This window comes from Bubalus bubalis, chromosome 1 (assembly GCF_019923935.1).
Source record: "Bubalus bubalis isolate 160015118507 breed Murrah chromosome 1, NDDB_SH_1, whole genome shotgun sequence".
Lineage (NCBI taxonomy): Eukaryota > Metazoa > Chordata > Mammalia > Artiodactyla > Bovidae > Bubalus > Bubalus bubalis.
Window position 1 is genome coordinate 79,183,420 of NC_059157.1, and position 25,437 is coordinate 79,208,856.

The window sequence follows — 25,437 nt, forward strand, 5'->3', positions numbered from 1 at the left end:
CTATAGAGAAGAAAGACAGAGGCATGAATAGTTGTTAAGGAGTAAAATGTGGCTAGAAATGAGAAAGTCCTGGGACACAGAATAGCCCCTCCATACTGTTATGGTAGAAAAAACACTTAGAAAAATTGGAAAGGACTAGAATGAGTAGAGAATGAGTTCTGGTTCCCCAAAGTGGAAAAGTCTATGCTATGAAGAAGTTCAGCTGGGATGAAAGAGATTAACCAGTTAGCTAGTTTGAGAGAAAGCTAAAGAGATCTGGAAGGTTTTAAGAAACCAAGACTAAATGAATAATATGGTTCATGAGTGGTTGATAATCCAGGGTTTGCGATGTATAAAGCCTCCTTCTAGTATAAGTTTCCCAGTTCCCTTATGCTAGTCTTATTTTAACCACAAAATTATCCTGTTGTAAAAGATTTACAAAGACCCTTAGACTGTTTTCATTTTATAGATAAGGACAGTGAGCCTTGTGGAGGCTATATGACCTTTTCTAGTCACACAGTAAATAAATGATAGAATGGGGATTACAAAAACACATTTAAAAAATTTTAACATTACTGATGGTTACATTTTCTTATTTTCACAGTATTTTCACTTCTGTCATGCTGGCTTTTCAGGATAACCCAGTGAAGTTGACAAGAATGAGAAAGTTCTTATAAACTTTAGGAATGCCTATGTTTTAGTTAATTACAGAAGATTAGCAGTTATGAATGAAACCTGCATTGGCATATCCAAATATTATATAAAGAATTTCTACATATATCTAAATAGTTCTGCCTAGATTTTATGATTATATACATAGTAAGTCCATTATCAAATGTTTGTTTTTAAAAAGCTAACTATATTACGCTCTTAATTTTATATATTTGAAATGATTAGGCCTGCACATCGTAACTACAAAACAATACCAATGCAAAGATAATACCAATATATTGGACTACAATGCACAGCCTCAGGGGTTGACTACAATAAGCAGGAAGCTCAAAGAGAACACTCCCCCAAAGTGAGTCTTTCTTGCTAAAAGCAATGCTTAATATGTCACCAAAATAATTGGTGTAATAAACATAATGAGGAACTCATTTACAAACTCACAGTCAGCCCTTCAGTGATAAATGTTACAGAGCACTTAAATCGTTTTTTTTTTTTTTCTTCCCCACTTTGTGTCCTGATATCTAGAGAGATATAAACTTGTCTCAATTAATTAATTAAAAATTAAAGGCAGTATAATCAGTTTTTTTCTAAAGTGTTTTAAAGAAATAATACTGGGTAATTAGTTCTAAGTGCTCATAATTTAAATATATATATATCCATGTGCTGTCCTTTTCACATGAGTTACTTTTCTGAGGCCCATATGGTCTTTTGCTTCCATCTCATGGCTTCAAAATTTAATCACACATTGACGCTCTGGAAACACACAAGTGGTTATCTTGGAAATGAGACCGAATATATTTGGTTTTGTTTTTGAAACAAGAAGCTGACTCCTGGTAATCTCCACTGCTGTTATTTAGGCTGGGCATCTGTGGTGTGCTGGGCACTCAATCATTTTCAATTAAATGAGCCTATGTCTCATGAAAGTCGCACAAGAGCTGCAGAATCATGATTATAGATCCATAGAGGAAATGTACTTATGAACATTTCCAGGTAAGCAATTTTCTTGCAACAAAAACCCAATTATTTTGAGGGATTATGTAAATGTTCAGTGGAAAACTCCAACACTAAAGCATCCTTACTACTTTTAACACATGTATACCTGTGGCAGATTCATTTTGATATTTGGCAAAACTAATACAGTTATGTAAAGTTTAAAAAAAAAAAAAAAGACCACATTGTGGAGTGATGTTGTCATTTACTTGATTAGATTTTTGAGCTCATGGACTTTAAAATCTGTTTTTTTGATATATTAATTATGAGATTGCATCTAAGCATTTTACCCTTTATTTAAAGCTCTGTAAACACTGCCTTTGTGTTTATATAAAACAGTCATCAAAATGGTAATTGTAGAAAAAAATGTAGAAACAAAAATCACTCTTAATGTATAAAAGTTGAAATATTATACTTCATCCTTGATTAAAAAGCATGTTAACCCATTACTCAACAAGTCCCATTCAATAAGAATTGCTTTTTCTTTTTGCATTTTTCCCCATAATATTATTTGTGTCATAAAGCTAGAGTTATTAATAATATCCTTCTGGTGATCACCAGTTAGCTTACTCTGAAATGCATTACTTTGTGCTTGTGGTAAATCTCTTGACTATAATTTCTGCAAATAAATGTAGAGAGCAAAATGTGAATTAACTCAGAATCACTGAATATATTTAGTATTATTTCAATTAATGGTGCAACTGAGAAAATTTTTATACTGTTAAAAGCCATTTATTTGAATGACCTAAAGAAATTTTCTTGCTGTATATGTGTTTTAACACAGTATGGTATATAGTGACTCACTTTTCTAAATATAACTTTAATCATTCAGGAACCTCTGAAGTTCAAAATTTGAAAAAAATTTAAACAGCAAGTTCCCAAACTGTAGAAAATATGAACATGTACAAATGCCTCCAATTAGAATGAGGAGAATCTGTCAGTGATTGTTGATAGCCTTGAAAGCTGAACTCTTTCAAATACAAAGTACCAGAAATCTCTGGGAAAGTTTAAGAAAAGGAGAAAGCAGAGAGAGAGACAAAATAAAAAAGGCAGGATAAAAGGACAGACTCTTGTGACTTGTGATCAGCAGAATTTCCTAAAATGGTGAGCTGTGATGGACTTCAGCACTACCACTCAAAATTACAGTACACAGATGAACATAGAGAGGTGACCACAAAGAAACAAGATTAAAACGATAATAGGTTTCCAGTTTAGGGACAAAGGGGCTTTCCCAGGTGCCTCTAGTGGTACAAAATCCACCTGCCAATGCAGGAGATGCAAGAAATGATGGTTGCAGGGACAGAAGAGCCTGGTGGGCTACAGTCCATGGGGTTGCAGAGACATGACTGAGCAACTGAGTATATTGCGTACTGCACATAGGCACAAAAAGACCAAGAGACCATAGGAACTCACAGTAGGTCACAAATTCGAACTTTCAAATAGTGACATATTAATGAGTCATCAGATTAATTTTAACCACCACCCCCCACTTTTAAATTCTGACAGGCGTACACTTGAAACTAACAGAACATTGTGAATTAAATATACTTCAGATTTAAAAACTGGATTGCATTATGTCCGACTCTTTCCAATCCCATGGGTTGTAGCCTGCCAGGCTTCTTTGTCCATGGAACTTTCCAGGCAAAAATACTGGAGTGGGTTGCCATTTCCTACTCCAGGGGATCTTCTCGACTCAGGGAATGAACTCATGGATCTTATATTTCCTGCATTGGCAGGTGGATTCTTTACCACTGGTGCTACCAGGGAAGCCTAAAAATCCTTTTTAAAAGCCAAAAATACAATGGAAAAATAATATTGGGCTGGCCAAAAAGTTTGTTTGGGTTTTTCCATAAGCTATTACAGAAAAATATGAATGAAATCGAATAGGAAAAGAACAAGCTTTTATTTCTTGTACGTATGCTTATGCATCATGTAAAGTTGTAAAATATATTTTTTCCTGTAGGATTTGAAAAATGTTACGTTAACCCCAACTGTGGTGAAACTAGGTTTTGGGGACAATCAGGAAAAGAACAAGCTAAATCCTGAGCATTTTAGTTCCTCTAAAACTATCAGTACACAAAAATGTGTGTTCTAACTGAAGAGATCTTAGCTCCAAAAAACCAACTGAATGGCACTAAGTATGTTATGATTAATAATGCAGAAAAATTTCATCCTTTGAGAAGGATTTCATTCAAATGATTAAAATATACTTGCAAATGTTTTCATCTTAAATTTCAATTATCCCCAGCATTTACTTACATGGAGGATTTAATTCCCCAGTTACCAGATAAATGATGTGCACTTTTACTTTTCCAAGACCATTGGTTTTAATATTAGCAAAGAAATAAGTCATGGAGCAGAAGCAGTTCTGTAATGGTGACACAGTGTTTAACATAAGTATTAGATCTCATAAGGGTAATTAGCACAATTTTATAGTAGTGAAAGTAACGGATTGTAAAGTAACTCTTATATGGAAAATAGGACCCTCTCATGGCAACATGCCCTTTAATCTGAATGATTTTCACACATCTGACTGAATAGAATGCTTATAGATACATTTCATAGGGTATCAAATTGATTTTATACTATACACAGGTTGAGAAAGTGACAGATTCTGAGAAACTCAGACTCATAAGTTCTTGATTTAAACAACATGAAAATGTTCCAAAGTCTGTCTTAGTCAAAGGAAGTTTCTAGGAATTACTAAGTTTCAAAGACATTGACTATTTTCTTAAGAAAATATTTTTTTAAAATATCATAGTGATTTTAAGCTTAATATACATACACAGAGGTTCTTATTATTGTTTGGATGAGGGAATGAATGTTTACTCAAGATTTCTTGATCTTTTAACCAGGAATTAATATTCTGTGTTTACCAAAGCGGGGGAAAAAATGTTAAGTGTAGATAAGGGATTGGTAATTGTTTTGCTTTAGCACAAAGTCCTTGAGAGATTAGCTTAAGCATTTATCACAATTTTGAATATTTTTCCTTCAGTGCTAAAATCTGTCATTTCTTTAGGATCATAGCAATTTTATCTTTTCTGGGGATACTCTTTTATTTGTTGTGCCACAAATTGTCTGGAATTATACAGTTTCTATTGTGAATTCTCTGTTTCTCAAAAGTGTTACAATAATAATCAGTGAACACTACCTTATCAGTAAAAAGTGGTCCAGGATTTCACAAGCACTCTAAAAAAATGCCATTATTTTCAAGTTGTCTAAAGAGCACTTACCTCTTGCATATAGGTTATTTTCTATTTCTACTGCAAGCGTCTAAACTTGTAGGCAAGAAGTACCTTAAAAAATCAGAAATAAGTAGCATATGCTCAGATTAATCAGGATGGAAGAAATCCGTTTTATATCTTCTCTTGAGATTTTAAGTCTAATGATGAAGTTAACATTGATGATATTGTCCCATCTACATTGAATCTTTAATGTAATGATATTCCTCCTACTTGATACTATATTAGTACAATCATTGATTTCCAGAATTTACATGAGTAGATACATTCAGAATCAGACTTTCAACTTGCAATTTAATGAAGCAATCAGGCTGGATTTTCTGCTTCAAACCGACTTCATTCGTCACCACATTAAACACCTTTGACCCTATCAGGCAGAAATACCGATGATTTTTGAAAGGGAACTTCATTGTTGAGTCTTTCAACAGGAATCACTGGGATTCTCAAACTGCAATAGAAGGGAAAAATTGCTTTTCATAGAAAAGAATTTTTCAACTATGGGAAATATGTTTATTCTGAGCAAGAATTAAGGGTTATAGCAGGGATATAACAAGAGATTGAAGAAAACACCCAGAGATGTCTAAAATCAAAAAGAGTAGAGACCAATGAAGAAGAAAGCTACAGAACCCTTTTACTCTCTCTCTTTCTCTCACGCACGCACAAATACACAAGGACATATTTATTAAATGAGATGCAAATAACTTCAACAAGCTAGAAGTACAATGGAAATTTACATATTTTAAGGAGAAGCAGTTAAAGAATTTTCTTTAACTGTGTAATTTCAAGTCATTTTTTTTTCATTTTTTTCCCTCTTTGCTTACTGTACTATTCCAGCCCTAAATATTTGAAATGTTAGGACAGAGCCAGCTTAACAGTTGATGATACCAGCTGTATCAAAATATAGATTTTGCAAAAATAAATATTTAAAATATTATGTTAAAGAGTTAGAAGAGGCCGAAATGTGTAGATATAATCATATTTTAGTCATTTATGATAATTCTTGAAGCATATTTCCACATATCAGAAAAACAAAACTATTTTTTTAGTCATGAAATTCTCAAAGACCCAGTAATGAAATTTATTTTGCTTTAAAATAGCCTTTCATTGCTCTTTGTGTGCATTCTTCCATGATAATTTCAAGAACAGTATTTTTAAAACAAGCCATTCACCTTCTCACTCATTTTTTTTTTAAATTAGTTTAGATATTCTGACAGAGAAGATAGAAAAGTTGGTTTCATTAGGGCTGATAATTAACCAGTTAACTACCATGGATGGGAAAGGAAAAAAAGTATTAATAGCATAGTAATACTAATGAAAGACAGAGGTAAAATTAGGAAGGGATCAGAAAATAAAGGTAAATGGTGGGCTCAGTAGTTAGGATTGGAGGCTTTGATGATGAACTGAATAGTGAGCTGAAAAGATGGGAGATTGAGATTGAAAAAAACTGAAATATATAAGGAAGTGAAGGAATGATAATGACAAAGTTTAGTGCAGGGTTATGGCTGAGTAGTGCTAACAAAAGATTATTGGAAATGAGAAGTTTGGGGAACTGAGAGGTCAAGATATTGGATGTGATATAACTGTAAATATGTAGGTCAATTAATATTTAAAGAAATTCTTTTTCATTCCTATGACATCAGTTTCTTTTGACTTCTCTCAGACATACTGGATTTCATTCTCGCTTTTCTCATTTCCTAAATAAAAGTATTCTAATGTATCTGGTAAATCTGTTCTTTTGTGTTCTTTTCTCAGCTTGGACACTTGCTTGGCTCCAATCTCTCTATAAAAAACTCCAGTCCTGCCCTATGCTTGAATTTCCAATTTCTCATTCCCTTATTGCTGGATGGATATGCATTTCTTAACTTTCTTCTAGCACTGAATTTAGCTTTTCTCATTTGGTGCTAGTGATAAAGAATCCTCTTGCCAAAGCAGGAGACATAAGAGACCCAGGTTCAATCCTTGGGCCAGGAAGATACCCTAGAAAAGGAAATGGCAACCCACCCTAATACTCATGGGTGGAAAATTCCATGGGCAAAGGAGTCTGGCAGGATGCAGTCCATGTGTTCACAAAGTCAGACAGGATTTATGACTAAACAACAAATGAAATTATCAACTTTTCCATTCTGCTGTACCTGTTTAGTTTCCAATCTGGTTTGTTTGGCTAGTTTGTCTTTTATTTGATTAGTTGGGTGGTCTTGCATTATTATTTTTTTCCTATTTAGGACTAGAACTGTACTTATGATATAGGTTAGACTCTATGAAGAGAGTTTCTCCTCTCTTTTCATTCAGTTGTTTAGTTACTCAGTTGTGTCTGACTCTTTGAGACCCCAAGGACTGCAGAACACCAGGCTGCCCTGTCCACACCAACTCCCAGAGCTTGTTCAAACTCATGTCTATGAAGTCAGTGATAGCATCCAACCATCTCATTCTCTGTCATCCCCTTCTCCTGTCTTCATCTTTCCCAGCATCAGGGTTTTTCCAATGAGCCGATTCTTTGCATCATGTGGCCAAAGTATTGGAGCTTCAGCTTCAGCATCAGTCCTTCCAATGAATATTCAGGACTGATTTCCTTGAGGATTGACTGGTTAGATCTCCTTGCAGTCCAAGGGACTCTCAAGAGTCTTCTCCAACACCACAGTTCAAAAGCATCGATTCTTTGGCACTCAGCTTTCTTTATGGTCCAACTCTCACATTCATATATGACTACTGGAAAAACCACAGCTTTGACTAGATGGACCTTCGTCAGCAAAGTAAAGTCTCTGCTTTTTAATATGCTGTCTAGGTTGGTCATAGCTTTTTTCCTAAGGAGCAGGCATCTTTTAATTTTATGGCTGCAATCACCATCTGCAGTGATTTTGGAGCCCCCCAAAATAAAGTCTGTCACTGTTTTCCCATCTATTTGTCATGAAATGATGGGACTGGATGCCATGATCTCAGTTTTTTGAATGTTGAGTTTTACGTCAGCTTTTTCACTCTCCTCTTTCACTTTCATCACGAAGCTCTTCAGTTCCTCTTTGCTTTCTGCCATAAGGGTGGTGTCATCTGCATATCTACGGTTATTGCTATTTCTCCTGGCAATCTTGATTCCAGCTTGTGCTAGATCCAGCCCAGAATTTCACATGATGCACTCTGCATATAAGTTAAATAAGTAGGCTGACTATATACAACCTCGACATACTCCTTTCCCCATTTGAAACCAATCCATTGTTTCATGTCTGGTTCTAACTGTTGCTTCTTGACCTGCATACAGCTTTCTCAGGAGGCAGGTCAGGTGGTCTAGTATTCCCATCTCCTTAGGAATTTTCCACAGTTTGTTGTGATCCACAAAGTCAAAGGCTTTGGCATAGTTAATAAAGCAGAAATAGATGTTTCTGGAACTCTCTTGCTTTTTTGATGATTGACTGGATGTAGGCAATTTGATCTCTGGTTCCTCTCCCTTTTCTAAATCCAGCTTGAACATCTGGAAGTTCATGGTTCACATCCTGTTGAATCCTGGCTTGAAGAATTTTGAGTATTACTCTGCTGGCATATGAAATGAGTACAATTGTGCAGTAGTTTGAACATTCTTTGGCATTGCCTTTCTTTGGGATTGGAATGAAAACTGATCTTTTCCAGTCCTGTGGCCACTGCTGAGTTTTTCATATTTGCTGACATATTGAGTGCAGCACTTTAATAGCATTATCTTTTAGGTCTTGAAATAGCTCAGCTGAAATCCCATCACCTCCACTAGCTTTGTTTTTAGTGATGCTCCCTAAAGCCCACTTAACATCAGATTACTGGATATCTGGCTCTAGGTGAGTGATCACACTATTGTGGTTATCTGGGTCATTAACATCTTTTTTGTATAGTTCTTCTGTGTATTCTTGCCACCTTTTCTTAATATCTTCTGCTTCTGTTAGATCCATTCTGTTTCTGTCCTTTATTGTGCCCATCTTTGCATGAAATGCTTCCTTGGTATGTCTAATTTTCTTGAAGAGATCTCTAGTCTTTCTTATTCTATTGTTTTCCTCTATTTCTTTGCATTGATCATTGAGGAAGGCTTTCTTATCTCTCTTTGCTATTCTTTGGGACTCTGCATTCAGATGGATATATCTTTCCTTTTCTCATTTGCTGTTAGCTTCTCTTCTCTTCTCAGCTATTTGTAAGGCCTCCTCAGACAACCATTTTGCTTTTTTGCATTTCTTTTTCTTGGGGATGCTTTTGATCACCGCCTCCTGTGTAATGTCAGGAACCTCTTTCTATAGTTCTTCAGGCACTCTGTCTATCAAATCTAATCCCTTGAATCTATTTCTCACTTCCACTGTATAATTGTAAGGGATTTGATTTAGGTCATACCTGATTGGTCTAGTGGTTTTCCCTACTTTCTTCAATTTAAGTCTGATTTTGCAATAAAGCATTCATGATCTGAGCCACAGTCAGCTCCTGGTCTTATTGTTTCTGACTGTATAGAGCTTCTCCATCTTCAGCTGCAAAGAATATAATCAATCAGAATTCAGTATTGACCATCTGGTGATGTCCATGTGTAAAGTCATCTCTTGTGCTGTTAGAAGAGGTTGTTTGCTATGACCAGTGCGTTCTCATGGCAAAATTATGTTAGCCTTTGCACTGCTTCATTTTGTACTCCTAGGCCAAACTTGCCTGTTTCTCCAGGCGTCTCTTGACTTCCTACTTTTGCTTTCCAGTCCCCTATGATGTAAAGGGCATCTTTTTTTTTGGTGTTAGTTCTAGAAGGTCTTGTAAGTCTTCATAGAACTGTTCAACTTCAGCTTCTTCAGCATTAGTGGTTGGGGCATAGATTTGGATTTCTCTTATATTGCATGGTTTGCCTTGGAAATGAACGGAGCTCATTCTGTCATTTATGAGATTGCACCCAAGTACTGCATTTGGACTCTTCTCTTGACTTTGAGGGCTACTCCATTTCTTCTAAGGGATTCTTACCCACAGTAGTAGGTATAATGGTCATCTGAATTAAATTCACCCTTTCCAATCCATTTTAGTTCACTGATTCCTCACATGTCTTTTCATTTACACCATATATTTTCTGGTTCCAAAAAGTTATGTTTATTTTCCCAAGGGCTCTCCTATTTTATCCTATTATTGTGTTTTCCTTTATTATTATTCCAAAATTATGTAAAATTTTGTTTTCTATCTTCAGAACTCTGTATACTGTCTCTTCATTGAATTTTTCTTTTTCTGATATTTCACACTGGTATATTTAAATAAATTAATAATTTTATCAGATATATTATTTGATAACATAGATATCTCCTATCAGAAATATTTACTTCTTAAAAGCCTTAACAAAGTATTTTTATTTTTCATGAATATCTGGATTTTTCTACATGATACCCAAAGACAGGGTTGAGTGCCAGGCTAACTAATATACCATTCTAAATGTATTGTGTTTTTAACCTGCACATTTCTCTTCCAAACTTTTCAGTTTCTTTGCCTTTTTTCACCCTTCTCTTTATGATCAGAATTTTCTCTACCACATTTTATTTTGTCTCTCATATTAGTGGCTCTATCAGTCTTCTGGTCTAATACTAAAATAATACTTTTTCATGTTTAGCTTTATATCCTATTAACTTTGTCTTGGATTAAGCTTCTTAGCATATTTGATCCTATCCCTTAATATCAACTTATATCTTGGCTTTTGATTTTATTACTTCCAACTCAGTCATTACATCAAGCACTTTTAATTTTGCCCTTTCTAAATTTGTTATCTTAGCCAATAACAGTATCACCTATTAACTCTATACTCTTTCCTGGAATTCACCATATTTAAATTCATCTCTTCAACAATATGGCCCCCGGAAGGCAAGTATCCTAACTAGGATTCTGACTGCTCTTGAGTTGGCATCTTCCATTTTTAAAACTTAAAAATCCTACTATAATTTAAGACATGAAGCAAGAGGTATATCTTACTATGCCCTGCCAAATACTATGCTTGATTATATATATCTTATATAAACTACTGAAATGTAAATCATAGAGAACAGATATTATTTTATTTTCCTTATATCCCTCATAATTCCTGGTTCAAAACTTGCACTGATTTGTTTATGGATCCTTATTAGATAATAATTGTGCAAACTTATGAAGTAACTAGTCAAGAATATGTAGGCATATTTTAATTAACAACAACAAAAATATTCATTGATTTCTTATGTGTGTTAAGATATAAGTGTAAGAGTAGGACATTTTCTGGTAATTAAACCCTTCGAGACTCATTGAAGATTACTATAAGCATGTCTGAAGTTTTGTTTTGCCTTAAGCAAAACCATATCTATGAAGACAGACACATAAGTCTTTCATGGATTATGTTTTTGAAATGAACCTCAATTGTGACAAGTAAAACATTCAAAGTTAAGTTGGCTAATAGTAAAAGTTATTTGATGTTTTAAGAATTGCTCCCTTGAAAAGTATAAAATCAATATCAGAAAAAAAAAAAGAAAACAAATTTCATTATGATTAAGTTGCACAACAATCAAATCTGAGGAAAAATCACAGCTTGATGTATTCTCCAAAGGCCTAGATCTATATTTTTACAATAATTAAGAATATGCCTTTGCACGAGTACCCCAATGTTCATTGCAGCACTGTTTATAATAGCCAGGACATGGAAGCAACCTAGATGTCCATCAGCAGATGAATGGATAAGAAAGCTGTGGTACATATACACAATGGAGTATTATTCAGCCGTTAAAAAGAATACATTTGAATCAGTTCTAATGAGGTGGATGAAACTGGAGCCTATTATACAGAGTGAAGTAAGCCAGAAAGAAAAACACCAATACAGTATACTAACGCATATATATGGAATTTAGAAAGATGGTAACAATAACCCTGTGTACGAGACAGCAAAAGAGACACTGATGGATAGAACAGTCTTATGGACTCTGTGGGAGAGGGAGAGGGTGGGAAGATTTGGGAGAATGGCATTGAAACATGTAAAATATCATGTATGAAATGAGTTGCCAGTCCAGGTTCGATGCACGATACTGGATGCTTGGGGCTGGTGCACTGGGACGACCCAGAGGGATGGAATGGGGAGGGAGGAGGGAGGAGGGTTCAGGATGGGGAACACATGTATACCTGTGGCGGATTCATTTTGATATTTGGCAAAACTAATACAGTTATGTAAAGTTTAAAAATAAAATAAAATTAAAAAAAATAGAATCAAAAAAAAAAAGAAAAAAAAAAGACTGTGAACATTAAAAAAAAAAATAAAAAAAGAATATGCCTTTGAATAAATATAAAAAGTTACTTACAAACTATGTTCAGAAACACCTTGTTTCATCCTCAGTAATAAAATAACTCTATGTATCTTTAAATTTGAAATGATCAGCATAATGAATAACTCCATAAGTAACCCTTTTCAATTTCTTAGTTTATATACCATGTCCTTTGCCTCCAACTGAGACTCACTATAACATTATAGTTTGAAGCAGTTTCACAGCTTCAAGAAAGGCTACTCCTTGAACTTCCTTTGTGTTTATATTTTAATTTTTAAAAAAGGATGAAGCAACCCCAGCTTCTAACTGTTTTCATATTTTCTTTTTGTCTTTCTCTTCACTTGGTTGATATAGTTTGACTGAGGTTTATGAATGTAATCACCATGTACCCAACAGAGATTATCTGGGCTAGATTTTTCTCAGAATACTCCCTATAGGAATCCAATAAAATTAAAACTAAACTTGAACCCAATTTCGAACCCACTTGTTGATTAATTTGCATTTAATTTCTCTCCTTCCAGTTCTCTAAAAATTTGATAGCATGAATACTGTGGTTTTAAAAACAGACTCTGTGGTATAATTTCTTGATTAAAAAGTTTATTTAAAGCAGAAAAAAAGAATCAAGATGTTTATATAACTCTCACTACCTTCTTTTGCATTAGGGTAAAAATATGATAACAATTAGAGGGTAATTAGGCTTAAAAAAAGTCCACATTATTGAAGCTTCATTCACATTTACTGCCACCTGTGGAATTTCTAAACTGAAATAAAAGCATCAGTCATCTTCATGTGCCATAAAAGTGCATAAGGTCCCAAGTTATTAACTATGCATTCATGTTTTGTCTCATGTTAAAGGAAGTGCAAGATGTATATAATTATAATATGCAATTTCTTTCCTTTTCTTTGAACCAGAACAAGATATTTACTTGAATGCTATTACAGTGACTTTTGTTTGTTTGTTTGTTTTTGCTTTCATCTAGAAAAAGTTAATTTTCATAGGATTAATTTTAAAATTAGAACCCAACATGCATTGTGCTTTTGGAGGAAAAGTCACTGCAGAATTCAAGGGGGATATAGCCATTTGGGAAAAAGAAGATACCAGAGCATATATCCATTCCAAAATCAGAAGATATTTTACTTTTTATTTTCACTTTTTTTTACTTTATTTCCACTTTTTAAATTTTTCTTTGTTTTTTATTTTACTGGGTCTTCATTGCTGTGTGGGCTTTCTCTAGTTGTGGTGACTGCAGAGAATCACCTTTTAGTTGCAATGTGTGGGACTCCTGTTGCAGAACATGGGGTTTAGGGTGCACAGACTTCAGAAGCCGTGGCACATGGGCTCAGTAGTTGTGGCTCCTGGGCTCTAGAGAACAAGCACAATAGTCGTGGTGCAGGGCGATTAGCTGCTCTGCTCCATAGCATATGGAATCTTCCTGGATCAGAAATTGAACCCATGTATCTGCACTGGCCTGCAGACTCTTTACCACTGAGTTACCAAGGAAGACTCCACCTTCCGTCCAGATTTGTAAGGATATTAAAATTCTTTCCTTAGAAGATCTGTATTGTGGGATGGATATTTCTATAACTGAACTGCTTATTCTTTATTCTTTTTGAGCATTAAAAGGAAAAATGGGAGCTTTGAAAGCAAAACTCATCAATAGACTCAGCAATAGGTGTTCTCATCCATACCTAAGGAGTGAATGAGTCCATGTACTGTGGGAGAGTTAGAGGGATTGTTACTGTGGCCTAACTTTACAGAATAAATATCTGAATGACTACCTCAAGAGTTTGGGTGGATATTAGTAATCATGTTTATATCAAGGTCAAATATTAAATAAACCAGTAGTCTGAGAAAGTTGTGGCAATTCCTTCCAACACTAATCTATAAATAAGGAATTGTTAAAGATATGAGATTCTCCTATTCAGTTCAGTTCTTTTCAGTCACTCAGTCATGTCTGACTCCTTGCGACCCCATGAACTGCAGCATGCCAGACCTCCCTGTCCATCACCAACTCCTAAAGTTCAGCCAAACTCATGTGCATAGAGTCGGTGATGCCATCCAGTGATCTTATCCTTTGTCGTCCCCTTCTCCTCCTGCCCCCAATCCCTCCGAGCATCAGGGTCTTTTCCAATGAGTCAACTCTTCTCATGAGGTGGCCAAAGTATTGGAGTTTCAGCCTCAGCATCAGTCTTTCCAATAAATACCCAGGACTGATCTTCTTTAGGAGGGACTGGTTGGATCTCCTCGCAGTCCAAGGGACTCTCAAGAGTCTTCTCCAACACCACAGTTCAAAAGCATCAATTCTTCAGCGCTCAGCTTTCTTCACAGTCCAACTCTCACATCCATACATAACAACTGGGAAAACCATGGCCTTGACTAAACGGACCTTTGTTGGCAAAGTAATGTCTCTGCTTTTGAATATGCTATCTAGGTTGTTCATAACTTTCCTTCCAAGGAGTAAGTGTCTTTTAATTTTATGCTGCAATCACCATCTGCAATGATTTTGGAGCCCAAAAAAATAAAGTCTGACATCGTTTCCACTGTTTCCCCATCTATTTCCCATGAAGTGATGGGACCAGATGCCATGATCTTTGTTTTCTGAATGTTGAGCTTTAAGCCAACTTTTTCACTCTCCTCTTTCACTTTCATCAAGAGGCTTTTTAGTTCCTCTTCACTTTCTGCCATAAGGGTGGTGTCATCTGCATATCTCAGGTTATTGATATTTCTCCCGACAATCTTAGATATCTACAAAACAAAATAGTGAATTAATAAAAGATTTTTTAAAGTCTGTTGAGGTAAAAGCAAGTTAATAAGACTTTAGAATACAATATAGTAAATATACAATCATATTTGGTTCCTTTTTTTAAAACTAATTTTCTTGCTATTTTTCTTCTTGCCCTAGGAAGAAACTGCTACACAGCTATCTTTAGGGATAGAAGAAAAACAAACATCTTTTCAGCCTTATAGATTTGGTAGACAGAACATAGATCTAGCTTTATCTCATATGAAATTTTTCAACTTTTAATTGAAAGTTAATTGCTTTGAAAGGGGCAACCCTCCGGATTGAGGATGTTAATATTCTTGCTGTGGAGTTATACGTGTGGAGTTACACAGTGTTATCTGATGCCTGATGCTGTGTTGCCGTCCTGTGACTCCTGGTGTCTGCCTCCTACTCTTTCTCAGCTTTATCCCAGAGTAACTGTAGACTGGAACCACTTTTTAAATGATCTTCTTTGGTCGCCTGAACAGCAGGGAAGATTTTTATTCCTTTGCAGCAAGAAACTCAATCATTTCTAGGTTCCAATTAGAGAAAGCCTAGGGGTTCTTTTTATTAAGATGAAACACAAATTATATCAAGACTTGCTAAACCACTTAATATTTTTATGGTGATATTAAGTAGCTTGAGCATTTTAAGTACTAATTCGAATATGCGTAGGCTATTTTTAATTGATGCATAAACTCTAACCTCCATTTTGTTAAAATTTCATTTTATGGTGTTAACTTTTTTTTTGCCACCTTGAAGATTTATGATACAGTGTATGATAGAGAATCCTGCAATGTTCGGTGTCAGCAGTGACTTATACTGCTAGAATCTCCTGGAACTATTTGTCCAGGTGTTGTTCATTATTTCCTAAATGGGAGAATTATCTTTTTTAGAAGAAAACTTTTAAATAGTAACAATGAATAATTTTTCTAGATCTTTATTTTATACACAAATTTAAAATATATATCTAAATTTAATTACATATTTACAGGCTGATATGTTTAAGATGTGATTTCAAGCTTACAAACACTAACAGAGAAAAAAATTATGACAGTTTGGATTTGGGGAGTATAATTTACTTATGGAAATGCATAGGTATGTGTGTACAATTATCAGTGTGGTTAAAAATTCCAACTTATACATTAAGAAAGCATTGCCTCTTAATATAAAATACTTCTGTTGAATAGTATTTTAAAGATTAATTTTCTAAAATTCAAATTATCCTTAATGTAGCCGTTATTTTAATGTTGGTCTTATGTGGCTTTGTAGAAAGGACACAGTTTATAATTATTTGTTATATGCAGTAAGTCATAATTTTATTGTGCCAGCTTTTTTCTTCAAAGAATGTTAAGGATGAGAATGGTTCAAGATTTTCCCATCCATCAGTTTTAAAATAAGAATTAGCAAATTAAAATAGCAACAGTAAAATGTGGGATATATGAAGAAAGTTGAGAAGTATTCAGGTTTGATTTATTAAAGATGCTATCATAATAAGTTATCTATATAACTGGATGATGACATAAATTAGTGTATTATTCTAACGTTTTTGGAGAACAAGTTTTTACTAAGACTAAGTGATTTTTCATCACATTGATGATTTGCTTATTTTAATACAATTTACAATATTTATTATTAATTGTTTCACAGCTTTTGTCATTTTTGTGAAAGTTTACAGAATAAAAAAATATTCTTCATCTTAGAAAAGCTGCCAGGGTCATAGGCACCACTATCAAGACCTCAGTTCAGCTCAGTTGCTCAGTAGTGTCCAACTCTTTGCAACCCCATGAATCACAGCACGCCAGGCCTCCCTGTCCATCACCAACTCCTGGAGTTCACTCAAACTCATGTCCATCGAGTTGGTGATGCCATCCAGCCATCTCATCCTCCATCGTCCCCTTCTCCTCCTGCCCCCAATCCCTCCCAGCATCAGAGTCTTTTCCAATGAGTCAACTCTTCGCATCAGATGGCCAAAGTACTGGAGTTTCAGCTTTAGCATCATTCCTTCCAAAGAACACCCAGGGCTGATCTCCTTTAGAATGCACTGGTTGGGTCTCCTTGCAGTCCAAGGGACTCTCAAGAGTCTTCTCCAACACCACAGTTCAAAAGCATCAATTCTTCGGTGCTCAGCCTTCTTCACAGTCCAACTCTCACATCCATACATGACCACTGGAAAAACCATAGCCTTGACTAGATGGACCTTTGTTGGCAAAGTAATGTCTCTGCTTTTGAATATGCTGTCTAGGTTGGTCATAACTTTCCTTCCAAGGAGTAAGCGTCTTTTAATTTCATGGCTGCAGTCACCATCTGCAGTGATTTTGGAGCCCAAAAAAATAAAGTCTGACACTGTTTCCACTCTTTCCCCATCTATTTGCCATGAAGTGACGGGACCAGATGCCATGATCTTCATTTTTTGAATACTGAGTTCTATTAATAAATATATTCACAACAGCAAAACAGAAGTTCAGTTTTTCACCAAAATAAACAAATAATTAAAGCTTTTTCAAAAATAATTTCCAATGGTAAGATAAAATTATGTTTAAAGTTGAAAATTTTGACATAGAAGAACTAGGAAAATATTCATCATGTTAGAATACAAGGGGTAGTGGACAAAGCATTGACTGTGCAGTCAGACCAGGGTTTGAATGCATCTCTGATGTTCTATATTAGTATCTGCATTACATTTTTTAAAAACCTTGTTCTTATGAGGATTATAGAAACTACGTAAAGTAACTAGGATAACTACCATTATCAAACACAGTGATCGATACTAATAATTATTTCTATTGTTAGTAATTATGTAAGAATGAAATCTTTGAAGACAAATTCGTGATTCATTTATCTTTTCTTCCCTAAAAGGAGGTTTTGAGAATTCTTTGCAACTATTTGATTAAAGGATAACTGTCCATTTCTATGAGTTCAGGTTTTTTTAGATTCCACACATAAATGAAGTCATATAGTAGCTGTCTTTCTCTGTCTGACTTTTTCACTTAGCATAATGCCCTCAAGTTTCATCCATATTGTTACAAGGGTCAGAATTTCTTTCTTTATGAATGACTAAATAATATTCCATTACATTTGTAATTTATTTTCTTTCTTTTTGTAACTACTCAAATATCTTTTATTTTGCACTTAGGGCCCTCCCTGTCCCCTGTACTTTCTTTATTCATTCACTTATCAGTGGATAGTTAGGTTGGGTCTATGACTTGGCTATTGTGAATAGTGCTAAAATGAATATGAGTACAGCTATCTCTTTAAAATAGTGATTTCTTTTCCTTTGGATATATACCAACAAGTAGAATCACTGGATCATCTGGTAGTTCTATCTTTAATTTTTGATGAATCTCCTGTGTTGTTGCTTAGTCACTAAGTGTTGTCCATCTTCTTTTGCAATCCCATGAACTATAGCCCACCAGGCTCCTCTGCACCTGGGATTTCCCAGGCAAGAATACTGGAGTGGTTTGCCACTTCCTTCTCCAGGAGATCTTTCTGACCAGGGACTGAACCCACATCTCCTGCATTGGCAGGCAGATTCTTTACCACTGAACCACCAGGGAAGCCCCTGAGGAACCACCTTACTCTTTTTTATAGTGGCTGTACCAATTTATATTCCCACTAATGATGTAGGAGGATTTCCTTCTCCCATATCCTCCTCAACAGTTATTATTTCTTGTCTTTATGAAGATAGCCATGTAAGTATTATCTCATTCAGGCTTTGATTTGCATTTCCCTGGTTATTAATGATGATGCACATTTCTTCATGTACCTGTTGTCCATTTGTATGTTTTTGTTGGAAAAATATCTCCTGATTCTCTATTTTTAATCAGGTCATTTTTTGTTATTGACTTGTGTAAGTTATTTTTTTATTTTGGATATTTACTTTTTATCTTATTTACCTACACAAAATAGTTGCAAATAACTTCCCTCTTTCCATAGGTTGCTTTTCATTTTTTAAGTGGTTTATTTTGCTATGCTGAAGCTTTTTAATTTAGAGTGTTCCCATATGTTTATTTATTTATTTATTTTATTTTGTTGCCATTGCTTTTGGTGTTAAATCCAAAAAAAATCATCATCAAGATCAATGTCAAGGAGCTTCTTTCCTGTTTTAGGTTTCCAGTTTTACATTCAAGTGTTTAACACATTTTGAGTTGACTTTTATAATGCAAAAGAGAGGCCCAGTTTTATTCTTTTGCATGTGGCTATTCAGTTTTTCCAGCCGCATTTACTGAAGAGACTGCCTTTTTTGCATAGTATATTCCTGCTTCCTTTGTAAAAAATTAAATGCCTATATATGCGTGACTTTATTTTTGAGTTTTCTATTCCATTGATCTATGGGTCTGTATTTTTGCCAATATCATACTGTTTTAATTACTATATCTTTGAAATATCATTTGAAATCAGGAAGTGTGAAACCTCCAGCTTTTTTCCCCTTTCTCAAGATTACTTGCCTGCTGCTACAGCTAAGTCGCTTCAGTCGTGTCCGACTCTGTGTAACCCCATAGAAGGCAGACCACCAGGCTCCCCCGTCCCTGGGATTCTCCAGGCAAGAACACTGGAGTGGGTTGCCATTTCCTTCTCCAATGCATGAAAGTAAAAAGTGAAAGTGAAGCCGCTCGGTCGTGTCCAACCCTCAGCGACCCCATGGACTGCAGCCTTCCAGGCTCCTCCATCCATGGGATTTTCCAGGCAAGAGTACTGGAGTGGGATGCCATTGCCTTCTCCGGATTGCTTGCCTATTTGGGGCTTTTCGTTGTTCCATACATATTTTAGGATTGTTTGTCATTTTTATATGAAAAGTTTCCATTAGAATTTTGATAAAGATTACATTAAATTTGCAGATTGCTTAGGGTACAATGGACTTTTAATATTAATTCTTTCAATCTATGAGCGTAGATTATTTTTCTATTTATTTGTCCTCTTCAGTTTCTTTCATTAATATCTTATAGTTTTCAGTGTATAGATCTTTCACTTTCTTGGTCAGGTTTTCTTTGTAAGTATTTTATTCTTTTTGATGCAATTGTAAAATAGGTTGTTTTCTTAATTTCTGTTTCCAATGTTTCATTGATAGTGTTTATAAATTTAATTGATTTTTGTATATTCATTTTGTATCTTGTAACTTTAAATTCATTTATTAGTTTTAGCAGTTCTTTCAGTGGAATTTTTAGAGTTTCCTATGTTTAGTTGCTAAGTCACGTCTAAGTCTTTGTGACCCCATGTAGCCCACCAGACTCCTCTGTGCATGGGATTCTCCAGGCAAGAATACTGAAGTGGGTTATATTTCCTTCTCTAATATATGTTCTCATGTCATCTGCAAATGAAGACAGTTTTACTTCTTCATTTCCAACTTGGTTGTCTTTTATTTATTTTCCTGCTTAAGTGCTATGGCTAGGAATCCCAGTACAATGTTGAATAAAAGTGGCTGGAGGCAGGGGTAGGGGTCGGGGAAATGGGTGAAGATGGTTTAAAGGTACAAAATTTCAATTATAAGATAAGTTCTGAGTATATAATGTATAGTATGCTGACTGTAATTAATAATATTTGATCATAAAAGGTATTAAGAGAGTAGATCTTAAAAGTTCTCATCAAAAGAAAAATATTATAACTATGTTAGGTGATGGGTATTAAGTAAATTTATGTGGCAATCACATTTCAACATTTATATATATATATATATATATATATATATCAAATCATTATTCTGTGTACCTTAAACTAGTTTAATGTTATGTGTCAATTATATCTCAATAAAACTAAGGGGAATAAAAAGAGTACTTTCAGGAATAAAAGCCTCTAGGGACATGAGAAAACAAGAAAGGTAAGAGGGAGAAGTTTCAGGTGGTTTCAGGCAAAGTTGTACCATTATGGCAGCCCCAAATGCAAAGGTATAATTCCAGGTACTTCTGTGGAAGTCTGCTCCAATAGCCCAAAGGCAGTCTTCCAGAAGCCAGTAGGTATGAACGATTTAGCCACAGAATCCGGTCCCAGGACCTGTAGTCTATTGGTGACTACTCTAATGACTCCATTAATTAGTTCTTAATATATCTCTTTTGTTAAGGAGAAAAGAATTAAATTATAATTGTTATATCTCCAAATCTTCTGAGTGAGTGTATTATGGTTCTTTTGGTGTCTTATAGAAGTTAGTAGGGCTTCCCTGGTGGCTCAGATGGTAAAGAATCTGCCTGCAATGTGAGACACCTGGGTTCTATCCCTGGGTTGGGAAGATCCCTGGAGAAGAGCATGGCAACCCACTCCAGGGTTCTTGCCTGGAAAATCCCATGCACAGAGGAGCCTGGTGTGCCACAGTCCATGGGGTCACAAAGAGTCAACACGATTGAGTGACTAAGTACAGCATAGCACAGAAATTAGCAAGCACATTGCTATCCACAAAATGGGTGTTAAATAGAAACTGTTTGATTTATTTGAGTCACATGTAACATTTCGTATATATATATTTTTTTCTTTTTTTTTTTTGTCTATATGTATGTTTAAATCCAATAGGCCAGAACCTGTTTTGTGGACAAAGGATGGTGGAGAATTACCAGATCCTGACCGAATGGTTGTGAGTGGTAGGGAGCTAAACATTCTTTTCCTCAACAAAACGGATAATGGTACATACCGATGTGAAGCTACAAATACTATTGGCCAAAGCAGTGCAGAGTACGTTCTCATTGTACATGGTGAGTACCTTTTTGACATTATTATGCATGTAAGAATGAATGACCTGAAAAACTGCTAAAATATATCAAAATCTTTATAATAATAAACACATTTAAACAGGTTTTCATTTTCTTTCAGAAGAACTTCTCATAAGTATAAATATCTCCAAGATTCACAATTAATATGTTTTGAATCAAAATAATAACATAAAATTAAAGCATATATTAGGAAATAACTGTTTTGTTAATGATTTTTTAGTTGCAAATATACTGTGTATTGTTTGATGGTGACTAGTAAATCATATTAATGGTTTTCTTTATGCTTTACAAATAAATGCTTTTAATAATAAATCAGAATCATGAAAACTTTCCTTAAGTTAATTTTGGAAATTATCATAAAAGCGTATTTTATAATCACTATTAGTAGTTTTACAAAGAATGATAGTAGGTCATCGAGATGCAGCAAAGACAGAGGTATACAGTACTAATGACACCTGCATGATAATTTAAAACGCCCACAAACATTTTTTTTTCTCCTCTCATTAGTCTCATATTTTGAGTAAATATAGGCAAAATTGCAAAAAGACATGCCAATTCCCAAGATTAGAGAGAATTTCTATTTTCTGTAAACTCCAAAAGTCAGGACAGATTGTTCATGAAATAGCTTTAACATATTGTTAAATGAAGATGAACTTTTATGAAATTGGTAAATATCACAATAAATGAAGTTAGTTATGTTTCTTTATTTCAAGACTTCTCAGAGTTTATTTACAGGGTACAATGTGAACCTCAAAGAGAAAAAAAGCATTATAGAATGTAAGATTTTTCTCATATATTTCACCAAGAAAACATTTTCTAAAACTAATATGTTCTACATAATGTTACAATATTTGAATGAGTGTTGTGTAAAATCTATACAAAGCTGTAATAAATCTAGTGGATCTTAGAAGTTACAGAGTACATTTATTTGAAATGTTACTCATGAATATAAGTATAAAATAACTGTAAGAAACATGGATTAATTCTATAAGTTTCCAAAAAGAGGAATTTGGGGGTAAGTTCTAATTCTTTGTAAAGTGATTTAATTTTAGGGGGAAAATAACCCCGTTTGTTTTTCCAAAGATACTTATGTTGTTATGATACAGGCCAAAATAATATATTAAATCAATTTATAAAACTGTCTTATTTTTGAATTGCTTTAGTGTCTACCATTTCTCAGCTGTTAGCAACAATTTGCTCTTGAAGTTAAACAACGGCTTGTGCTGAATAGACTTTCCACATATAAACATGTTGAAAACAGGAGAGCTGAGAGAGTAATTTATGGTATCGCATGAATTGTGCAAATTTCAGTTCTGGGGAAAGTTCAGCCTGATCAAGTTAGACTGATAAATTGGAATTAAATGTGGTAACCCCCTGTAGACAAACCCTGCCAGGCTCACTGCCAGAGAGAATATAACAACCCTGAGTGTGTCAAGAAGATAAGTTAGATCCTTAGAGCAGGATCCAGGAGTCACTTACAGTTACTGCTGACCTGGATGTTTAGATACCACAGTCATGGAAGTGAAGTCTGATTCACCCTCAACTTCAAGTGCTTGTCTCACCTCACAATTTTTGGGAAACTGAGGGATGTTGCATAGCACGTCACATTGTGTTGAAAGCGATATGACATAAAAATATAGACAATTAGAAGGGAAGTGACAGAAGAAATAATATACTTTGATGAAAAATATGTCATTCATTTTTTTTTAAGTAATTCGAGTGGGGGAAAATTCATATGTTTTCTCAGTGTTTGCAAGCTAGCCAGCAGTATGATTTCTTAAAGAGCCAAGCTACCTTTAGGTAGTTGGCAGTTGACATATTTCTAATAAATATTTCTCTGAGCACTTTGTAAGAAGTCATTTTTGGCTTTGCTTTTTGAACTACAGTTCATGAAAAGCACCCCATAGATTAGTGCTATTCACGCTGCTAGATAAATGCTGTGAAGTTCAACACTGGTTTACCTAGGATTATTGACACAAGTAATGAGAGGCTCGATGAAACAGTGAAACCACATTACACTGTGTTTTAAAAGGGCTCCAATTGGGTTCATTACAAAATAAAGTTTTGTTTTTTTCTCTCCTTTCACACAGGGTATAATGCCTCATTAGTCACTGGTTGTATAAATATAAAAAGCTACTCTCTTCTATTAATGGTTTGGCTGTTTCAAAACCCGACTCGATGAAATTTGAGTGGCATTTCGATCTATAATGAATGCTGTATGCATTTCGGATTGGAGTGATAAGTGATCGTTTGTGAGAACTTTACCCTTTTATCTTTTACACCAAGTTTGATTTTGCATTAGCTGTGATAATTTAATATAGCTCTAGCACAGAAGGGCCTTTCATGAGCTGAGACCATCTTTGACTCTACCACAGTTACCTAAGTTCTCTTGATTCTTAACTTGATGAAGGTTGGGGCACTTTGCTGTGAAATCATCTGCTATCTAGTGCCATCCTAATAGATTTTATTCTTTGGGTGTCAGTGCAAGAGCATTGCTTAAATGTTTTCACATTTAATTGTTAACAGCACTGATGTTTTGTGTCATCAACACTGGAGGGTCCCCACCCCCCTCACTCCTTATAATGACCCCTTTGGAAATTAAAGCATTAGAACTACAGACAATAATTTGAAACTACCAGTCTGAATCTCATTCTCAGTGAAAGGCCTAACAAAATTCAGTATACAAATACCTGTAAGATAAAACATTGTACTTTTGAAACATTTGTACTGTAGAGATCCCATTAGGAAAAAAAAAATAGCATTTTTCATTAACAAGCTCAGCAGTGGAAACATTAATCTGTTAAATTGTTAGCCATTGTTATACTATGAATTCCTGTGACCACAATAGTTTTGTGTTTTCTGCTGCTATGTAAAAATATTGAAGTTAGTCTCATATTGTTATTGTTATCATGCTATTTATTTCTTTTGAATGGTTAATTATGCCCATATTAATGGTCCCGTATAAATGGTATGTTGTTCTATTGCTGTTCTTGCTATTTGAAGAACTCAGATCAACAGAAATATTTCTTCAGTAACCAAATAAATATTTAGCATTTATCCACTGAGTGCAAATTCACTATAGGAACAAAAGTGAATAGCACTCAAGGAGTTTAAACATGGAAAATAAGCATTCAAGTGAGTATAGTACAAAAATCAAAAGCTCTAGGAGGATGAATATACAATAGTGTAAATGTCAGGGTTTGTGACAACATGGCTCAAGTGTCTGGAATTAAAAAAAAAAAACAAAGTAACATTAGTACTCCTGGATTATTCATAAACAAATGGCATACAACACAAATAGAACTGTCTACCAGTGCCAGTCACATAGATATAATAAATCAGAGTTTTACTATTATAATATTGCTAGTGGAACCAGAAATCAAATTGCCAACATCCACTGGATCCCAAAAAGCAAGAAAATTACAGAAAAACATCTACTTCTGCTTTACGGATTACACCAAAGCCTTTGAGTGTGTAGATCACAACAAACTGTGTGTGGAAAATTTTTCAAGATGGGAATACCAGACCACCTTACCTACCTCCTGAGAAATCTGTATGCAGGTCAAGAAGCAACAGTTAGAACCGGACATGGAACAACATACTGGTTCCAAATCGGGAAAGGAATACGTCAAGGCTATATATTGTCACCCTGTTTATTTAACTTATATGCAGAGTACATCATGAGAAATATCAGACTGATTGAAGCCAAGACTGGAATCAAGATTGCCAGGAAAAATATCAATAACCTCATATACTCAGATGACATCGCCCTTATGGCAGAAAGTGAAAGGAACTGAAAAGCCTCTTGATGAAAGTGAAAGAGGAGTGTGGCTTAAAACTCAATATTCAGAAAACTAAGATCATG

At 34.8% G+C, this 25,437-nt stretch overlaps 1 protein-coding gene across 4 annotated transcripts in view; it reads left to right on the forward strand.

Moving 5' to 3' along the window:
• The window catches only part of CADM2 (cell adhesion molecule 2), a 1,267,507-nt gene that overhangs the window by 1,133,313 nt on the left and 108,757 nt on the right, over positions 1 to 25,437 (forward strand). For all 4 annotated transcript variants that reach the window (XM_025278923.3, XM_025278930.3, XM_025278929.3 and 1 more), the window contains one exon: positions 21,376 to 21,554. In XM_025278923.3, coding sequence (XP_025134708.1) covers positions 21,376 to 21,554 — 179 coding nt within the window. The remainder of the gene's footprint in view (positions 1 to 21,375; positions 21,555 to 25,437) is intronic.